At 34.1% G+C, this 9368-nt stretch overlaps 1 protein-coding gene across 1 annotated transcript; it reads left to right on the top strand.

Moving 5' to 3' along the window:
- Positions 1-6098: 6098 nt before the first annotated feature.
- LOC108373078 (uncharacterized) lies at positions 6099-7787 on the top strand (the record flags this gene model as incomplete). Its single annotated transcript, XM_017628920.1, has 1 exon — positions 6099-7787. A coding segment is annotated over exon 1 (1106 nt), but the record flags the coding sequence as incomplete, so codon positions are not given.
- Between the last annotated feature and the right edge of the window lie 1581 nt (positions 7788-9368).

Raw genomic sequence — 9368 nt, 5'->3', positions numbered from 1 at the left:
TTGTATGTATCTTCCAAGTTTTTTATGCCTAGGCCTGGACATTCACAAAGGAAATGCTGGACACTTTCTTCGTGAGCTCCCAGTTGACAGCCGCCGCAAGTTCTATTATATGGGAGCTACATGTTTGTCTATGGGCCAATGTCCCATTTGCTACAAATCTAAATTGTCGGTCCTTCATCTATTAATCAGGTCGAGTGTCTTCCTCCGGTTGTAGTAAGGCCACAGTTCCTTGGCGCTATTTTGCAAGTCTATTAATCCGTTCACATTTTCCTTGTCAGTCCATGAAATTGCAATCTAATTTAAATTTGAACAACTCCGAGGGGGCATCCCAGTGAAATAGCTTCGAATACCGTCAAGTGAACTCCTGCCTTCACCAATTCATGCCCCACCCATTGCTTTCAATGTTCATATGGTTGGGAACCCAGACCAGAGAGACGCTTATTGACGCAGACACTGAACATAATTTCATTTTGCGTTTTCGGTTGTAGTTTTATGCAATTTTTGGCAGGTGCTGTGTTCGTCGTTCTGGGCACGTTCGCGTAGAAACCATTTTGCACTTTGTCGTCGTTTTGCTTGCGAGAGCATGCGTTTTCATCTTCCGCACAGTGGCGGACAGTGGCATAAAGGGTGCTGTACATTATCGGCCTTTTCTATGATCTTACAGCTTCGTCAACCCCTAGTCTAAGGTAATCTAATTCGCTGACGCCCTTAAGAATATTTATAAGGACGGATAAATCTGCGTATTTTCCGTTATAGGACGGCCAGATATGCAAGCGATTTCGCTGGACGAAAAGTTTTTCCCAGAGTTCATTGGCTAATTGAGTTTTGTAATCTCTCAACTAGATACCGTTTAAAGAGTGTAATTGGCATACCCACCACGTCCTCTCTGGAAAGAATGTGCTTACCATCAATATCCTAGATTTCAAGGGACATAGATAGATTGAATTCTAAAGTATGCGGCATTTTGCATTGTATAATTCCGAGTATCAAGCTTTAAGGGCTACCTATGGTGCCTTCTAGATGGCCAAAACTTCCTATAAATTTACACGTGGCTGGGATTATCGAATGACCTTTGATCCATAATAAGGCTTCTTTTATCTGACGACAGCGACATCAAGCGGGTATTTTTTTAAGTATTGTCCATCTCGTTACCATTGTTTATGCATTTCGAATATGAGACGAATTTATGACCGTTGAGGTTAACGACCTCGAGGTGTTTAAGGGTCTTTGTGATCTCAGAGAAACCATTTTAAAATTTTAACACTGTTTTTAAAAAGCCTAGCATTACAATTATTGATATTTTTTTAATTACTATATTCTACATTTGGCTCGTTTCAATTCGAAGTTCTAGCCATATTAATGTCTATATTAAAACGTAAACATTTTATTTTTTATTTCTGGATTAACCATCTTTAAACTGAGAAAGCAACCAGAAAAAATTTGAAAAAGTTGCGTATATGACTAAACAATGAACAAACGTGTATAAACTGCTCTGTTGTATTTCCAAAAGTGGGTCTTCCACAAATGCTTTGTGGAAGTGACAAATTTAAAAGTAATTTACTTCCTAAATTATTATTGAAAATTTTTAGACGAATGAATTATTTTGACAGTTTAAATAATTTGAGAATTAACTATCTTGCCGTTTGAATTTGTACTTTTATTTATCTTATCGATTAGTAATAATGCGACAATGGCACCTAATTATCTCACCAATTTATATGGCTCTCGAGTACAATTTTGTTAATTGCATACTTGAGTTGTCTTTTATGCTGGTCACGCAACTTATAAACGTTTTTAGTACATTTTATGTTTACAGTGACTCAAATAATTGATCACTTGTTCATTTTTCTTTTAATATTTGCAATGTTTTTAAAGTTTAATTTTTTTGTAATTTTTCTGTGAAAAATGTTGTCCACGATGTCTTTACCCGGTGAAATCAACTCGAAGGTACCTTTCCTAGCCGACTTATCCGCAACGCGATTTTCTGCAATATAAGTATGGCCTTAAGATAGCCTACCCAAATGAGTTTGGCTGGCGAAAATTCCCCTGCCAACGTCGAGCAATTTAACATACAGACGACTGCTTCCTCAACTACAGTGATCTTGAAGCCAAAATTAAAGGTTAATGGATCATGCCCTGCATGAAAGCAAAATCCACTGGCACTTCACCGGTTTCGCTAAAAAAATAAAAAGCTAATTATTTGCAAGAAAAAGGAAAAAAGTAGAAGCTATACAGCTAAAATGGCAACACTGCTCAGAGATGACTAAGCCTTAGTTTTTTGGTGAACTCTGTTTTTTTTTTATATAATCTATTGCACGCAATTTTTTATCACTTGCTTATCAAAAAAGAAGAAAGCTATAGAAATTAAAAATTAATGGAAAAGACAGATAAAAGATAATACGACTTAGTCATCATGAGGGGAATTTTGTTTCAAATAATTTTTTAATGCTTTTATTTTTAGAATATGTATTTGTATCTATGTACACATACATATATTGTCGTACCTGTCCGCAAATTATCATAATATTTAGATACAAAAAAATTACTGCTTTATGAATCCAATTTTTAGTATCTGATATCTGGATGCCATTGCATGATTAATGAAGTTTGCGGAAACGCCACGTTTTTATTTAGAAGATAAAGTATGGTTACCGGNTGCATGATTAATGAAGTTTGCGGAAACGCCACGTTTTTATTTAGAAGATAGAGTATGGTTACCGGCCTAGAAGAACTATTTAAATATGACAAAGTCAATACATAAGTTTTCGACTAAATGATCATTTAATAATAATTAAATATTATAAGCACATTTGCTTCCAGAAATTCGACATTACAATGCTCTCTTATCTTTTCAAAATATGTTTTTTTTGCAGGATGTTTTATCTGTGGTCTCAGTATAATCCTCAGTTTTCAGCGATCATGTAAATTCAATTTACAAAGGGCAAAACTATTTTGTGGCCTTTTTTAATGTTAGAATGAAAACTTATTGGGTGACGTGTGCTGACTATTCTTTGAAATTGATAATATGTATAACTTGATAAGATTAAAAAGTAACATATACATACGTACATGCCTGGCCTAGAAAGGCCCTAACTCATTTTCGTTCGAAATTTAGTTCTGTACGAAAGTCAGTAACCTACTCACTAAAGTCTTAACAAAATGTGAAATAAACTACTTCAGCAAAAGCTTCATTACAGTGTAATGAAGAAATCGCAAAAGAAGAACTTTGTTTTTACAAAGTTGTATAACTAATCTGCAAAGAAAAAAAAGTTAGATAGTGCCTTTCTGTATGATTGTAACGATATGTATTCATCTTTGTCTTAAAAATTAACCCAAAAGCGCTTAACTGATGTGTACTCATACAGTTTGACGTCACTGTAAGCCAAGTAAGTAAACAGCTCACAAGTTCAGTCGATTTTTGCATGAAATGTGCAAATTGGTGAATACAAAAGCAATAAAGCAAATAGATAAAAAAAGGAAATTATTAAAGCTACATATCTACAACAAACAAATGAAAAGTTTACTGCTATAACTAAAATACAACATCAAGGTGAATACAAAGAAAACCGGCAATAAGAGAAATATCGTAAAGAAAACTGAATAATGAATGAGAAGTGCGATAAAAATTGTTGAAAATTGCTTTTATGTAATATAAAAATTAATATGGTTATGCAAAAACATGTTATTGGGAAATAAAATGAGAAAGAGAGTAAGACGAGAAATGAGAGAGAGAGAAGTCCCGAGAAAATTATCTCTTAAAATTAAGTAATATTTAGAGTATATGAGAAAATGAGCATAGCAATAGCACTTAACTGGTAAACTGGAACTTATATTCTCATAAAAGAGCTACATTTATCAATAGGCATGCTAATGGCTCTGAGTATTTTTGTTATGTTATTTGTGTGGGAACGCGTCCCGCGCAAAATAATTAATATTGTTTCGCTTTGTTTTTGGTTTTTCCTTTTTGAGCGACTTGAATCCATATACATATATTTATGTACTTACGTATACATATACGTATGCATGTTCGACGATCTTACCAATTTGCACAGTTGTTTGGTTGACTTGACTATGTCTAGCGACATACTCGGACTAAGTGTGAAATATGAATTTAAGTATAAGTACTTAAGTAAGCTGCAAAATTACATACATACATACATACATACAAACATACCTGTACCGACTTTGTGTCGTTCTGCTGTACTAAATAAGTTGTGATGTATACTCGGAGTTCATTAGTTAGTTCGCTACTTAGTCGCACGTCCGTTGCTCGTTTGGAAACAANCAAAATTACATACATACATACATACATACAAACATACCTGTACCGACTTTATGTCGTTCTGCTGTACTAAATAAGTTGTGATGTATACTCGGAGTTCATTAGTTAGTTCGCTACTTAGTCGCATGTCCGTTGCTCGTTTGGAAACAAAAAAAAAAAAAAAAAAAAATTGTTTTAATTGACCAGACAAAATTTTTCTGGTTTAATATGCTACAATAAAAGAGTGTTGCTGTGATTATGTATTCGTTTCAATGAAGAACAGAAAACAGGAAAAAAGCGGAAGGTTTCCTATTACTACAGATACTACATATCGAATGGAATAAAAAAAAAAAAATAAATTGTTTTAATTGACCAGACAAAATTTTTCTGGTTTAATATGCTACAATAAAAGAGTGTTGCTGTGATTATGTATTCGTTTCAATGAAGAACAGAAAACAGAAAAAAAGCGAAAGGTTTCCTATTACTACAGATACTACATATCGAATGGAATAAAAAAAAAAAAATTAAATAAAATACAATAATATATAATAAAAAAGTTAGTAAATCAAACTAAAATAAATAATATATTTTGGGATACTATAAAATGAAACAAAATAAAATAAAGCAATAAATCTATATTAAATTATGATATTAAAAAAAAAAATACAATTATATTAAATTAAATAAAATAAGCAAAATAACATAAAAAAAATAAATAAAAAGATGGCGTTAAAAATTACTGTATCGAGAAAAAATTAAGTATGTACAAAAAATTCTATCAAAAACATTGACTTAGGATAGAAGAACAAATTATAAGAAGGAAAAATAATATACAAATGAGGAAAAATATGAAAATTGTAAGAAAATACAAAAATTATTTAAGGTAAATTAAAACACAGTATAAAAATATAAAGAAAAACGACAAACTAATACAAAACCAAATAAAACATCTAAAATATATTAGTATAAAATTAAATAAAATAGATTTAATTAAAATAGAAACAAATATAAAAAATAGAGCCCAAAAATTAATGTAGAATAATACTAAATAAAATAAATAAAAATTAAGTAACGTAAAATGTAAAAAATAAATAAATAATGAAATATAAAAAATATTTTAAGAATAAAATAAAACAAAAGAAAGTAATAATAACAAAAGAAAAAACGATAGAACACAATAAAAAATAAAAATAAAAACATGCAGTAAAAAATAAAGTAAAGCAAAAACATAGTAAAGTTATGTACATAAAGTAAGATAAAACAAAATAAGATAGTACAAAAAAGGAAAAAAGACAATTAATTAAAACAAAAAAGTTACAATCATATTAAAATTATTATAAGGATATGCAAAATTAAAATTTTTGTTAAAAATAATACAGCACAAAATTAAGATAAGAAATCTGAACTTAAAAATTCCCGATTGTGAAGTTGTAATTTTTGATGCACTTAAAAACTTACCTCTTTACCTCGTAGTGGAAGTGACTAATAAAAATGTGTATTAACGAAAACTAAAAACAAAAATAAAAAGTTTACGAAAATAATAAAAAAACCAAAAATTAAAAAAATAAGAAAGAAATATAAAATAAACAAATAGTTTAAAAGGATTAAAAAACTTAAAAAATAAGTTCTACTAATTCTTTTTAGGGATTTATAACTCTCTAACTCCTGAAGCTAAAATAATTGCTGTATTTTATAAAGGAACCAACCCGATTTTTTTTTTAGTTTTGAGACAAATAACAATAAAAATTTACCATACTGAGCTATGAACCATGGATATAGTAGTTTATGTGAGCTACTACAAAAATTAATTGAAAATTAGATCGTGCCATTAATTAAAATGTGAAAAATAGAAAACAAAAAAAAAAACAGTTTTATACATATATATACATACATATGCATTGCATGACCATGACTGAAATTTAGCGAAAATCTGAAAGTGTGAAAACAAAAACAATTACTAAGTGCCACCCCGTCGGCAAATGTGTGATAAGTGTGTAGAATTAACAAAATTGACAGGTGCCAAGACTCAAACAACAATACATAAAACAAGTGCTTGACAAATCTGAAATAATAATTCTATTTTTAGCAAAACAATAAGCAAAGAGAAACATAAACAAATGGCTGATGAATAAAAACTAAGAACAGAATCTAAATAAATATGCGAGAGGGTATTAGAGCGCATTTCAAACAGTGTTGCAAGTAAAGTAAAATTTATTGATTTTAAAATACAAAAGAGCGCTAAAGTCAGCGCGATCGAAATTCAAGTCGACGAACATAAAGTGAGAAAAGATTTCAACAGTGTTTTATTTAAATTTGTGTGTGGGTGTTTCTGCAACACGGCTCAGATAAGCGCGCTCACTTCCGTTTACCCACTACAGTGTGCTCCCCATCCCCCCAAATACTATTACAATCGATACCACATGGCCGACGAGAGCACCACCGACAGTCCGCGTCCCTTTCGCCGCGAACGTAATCTAAGTAATCGAAATTTCGCCAAGCGCCGCTCCTCGCGACGCGTTAGTACTGAGAGCCACAGCTCAGTGGAGTCATTTAATCTAAGTGCGGCTGAGAGCACTCACACTTCCAGCTCAGTGAGCTCAGCGCACGAGCACAATTCCAGCGCAAGTCACAATCACAGTACGCCGAGTAGCAGTGGCAGTAGTGGTTCGCATTCGCTTAGCGTTGCCAGTAGCCAATTACAGTATTCATATTCGGTACATTCGGACACGGAAAGTGCTTTTTATCGCGCATCCACGCGTAGAATGGTACCACCACCATTGCCCATAACTGGGCCACCACACAATAACGATGAAGAGGTGCCGGCGACGGCGCCGAATCAAGATGATGGCGCTGCTGCAGAAGCTGAGCAACCACCTACGCCAACAGACCCTGCCTTGTTGGGTGTACGACAAAAAGTTCATCGCTTTGAGACGTTAACAGCAGAGCAGCGTATTTTGTTCAAAACGGGTCGTCATCAGCTACGTAAACAACAGCAGTACAACACACATACAGATGCCGCGGCGTCAACCGCAGCTGATGTGACGGCCTCGCCTGGCTTGTGGCGTGTCTTTCCGCCAGCGATGCGTCGCTCCACACCTGATGCGGATAGCTCGGCAGGTGGTCGTCATTCGACGGCTAGCTCTTTTCACACCTCCATCGATGAGGAACGTTCGGTGGACGATGTGGATGACTTCTCTGATTATGCAGAAGATGAGCATGCTGCGCCCGCAGCCGAAGCCGGTGTCGATGAAGCGGCTGAGTATCTTGTGCCCGAGGAGGCGCATGAATTACGCGAGGATGTGGTGCCATCACCGGTGCCTGGTTACACGCCAACACATGATGATGATGATGATGATGATCAGCAAGTGACAGCGCACGCTGTGGAATTGGGTGTGGATGATTTTGGTAAAGTGGAAACGGTACGTCGCACTGTGTGCTCGGCCACAATGCCGAAGAGTAGGACGAAAAAGCAGCAGCTAGCCGAAGATGAGAGTGGCGCAACGACAGCGAGTAAAGATTTTCCCAGGTGAGTGGTTATTACATACATATGTAGGCATCAATGTTACTAACATGCTAAGTAAAAAGTATCTAGTAAGTAGGGCCTAACATAAAAAATGTTTCATTCGAATGGCTATTTGTCTTATAAGCTTTCTCCGCTAGAAATCGCCTTGCTAATTTTTAGGCGGCAACAGCCCTAAAACAGGCTTGCCCAATTATATTCATAATAAAAAACCCTAAGTTAAACTATGAAATCGGCTAGATGAGGGTCAGTCAATGCCACTTGGGAAATGTAGCATATTTTTAGGCACACCTGTTCTTAAAGGTCTTTAGAGACCAAAATTTAGATAAGCGATGAATTGTTTTCATTAGAAAAGAATTTTGAAATAACTGTAGGAGTATAGGGTTATCCATGTTCTCCTTGGGAAGCTAAACCTACAAACACGTGCTGAATATTTACTTACAACTTTGATAAAATTTTTATTTCATAAAGTTTGCCCTATGTAAACGTTCAAAACCTGAATCTCGAATATATGCGTACTGGAAATTTTTCGCCCAGTAGAGTCATAACCGGCCCCGTCTTGTTGAAATTATATTTCGTTCAGATCAAAATCTTTAAATTCTTCCCGAAAAAATGTCGGCATAGCATTGAGAATAGACGATTATGGTGGCTCATTGTCTTTCTCGAAGAAAGTACGGACCGAAGGCGCTGATGACCCACGATGCACATTAAAGAGCCACTTTTTGAGGCTGCAATGTCTTTCAGTGGTCACTTCTGGCTGCTCATTAATCCAGATTTGGCAAGTGTTTATTAATATAACAGCCATGAAAGTATTTCTCAATCATTCAACACCTCTTAAAAGATTTAAAATTTCGTCTGAATATGGCACTCATATTCAATTTTTCTAATATTTCAAACCCACATCACATGGAAACTGTCATCGAAAATGTACAGATATCGCTACCGACAAATTTATCGATTTTGTTATCGGTAAGCTATCGATATTAACCAGATTATAGACAACTATATTATAATTTTTGTCGTTTCCATTACCTGTTCGTATTTGCTATCGAAATCGATAATAAGAATTGGTTTTCGATATGAAAACATTATTTTATATCGTTATCGATAATAATCTTTTGCTATAACCAAATTCGTTTAAATGCGACGATGAGTGTGCAGCATTTTTTCACCCGAGCAACGTCGTTCATTTGCTTATGATAGTTGATTTCAAAGTGCTTTCATTTTTCATTTGAACAATCGCCAAACAAAAGAAAGCGATCCAATCAAAATGATTTTAAAAATATAGTGTGCCATAACAAAGACACACACGCTCATACATATGTATGTATGTATATCGAAAACAGTAGGTAATATTTTTATGTTTGCCAACTGTAACCATAAACTATGTATGGCTGGTGGCCGCCATTAATTGCTCGTTGTACCAAACTTGAAGAATAACTGCTGCTTTTTAAGGTGTTTCCAGCTACACAAGTGGCTTTGGCGGTCATTACATTACATTACAACAACAAAATATCTGTTGTGACAACAAAACATTGATACTTACCATAATGAAAATAGTAAGGAAAATCAAATAAAGTCTGAAAA

Source organism: Rhagoletis zephyria, unplaced genomic scaffold (genome assembly GCF_001687245.7).
Source record: "Rhagoletis zephyria isolate East Lansing unplaced genomic scaffold, Rhagoletis_zephyria_1.1 Rzeph_scaffold_06335, whole genome shotgun sequence".
NCBI classification, from domain to species: Eukaryota; Metazoa; Arthropoda; class Insecta; order Diptera; family Tephritidae; genus Rhagoletis; species Rhagoletis zephyria.
This window is presented reverse-complemented; position numbering and strand designations above follow the sequence as displayed.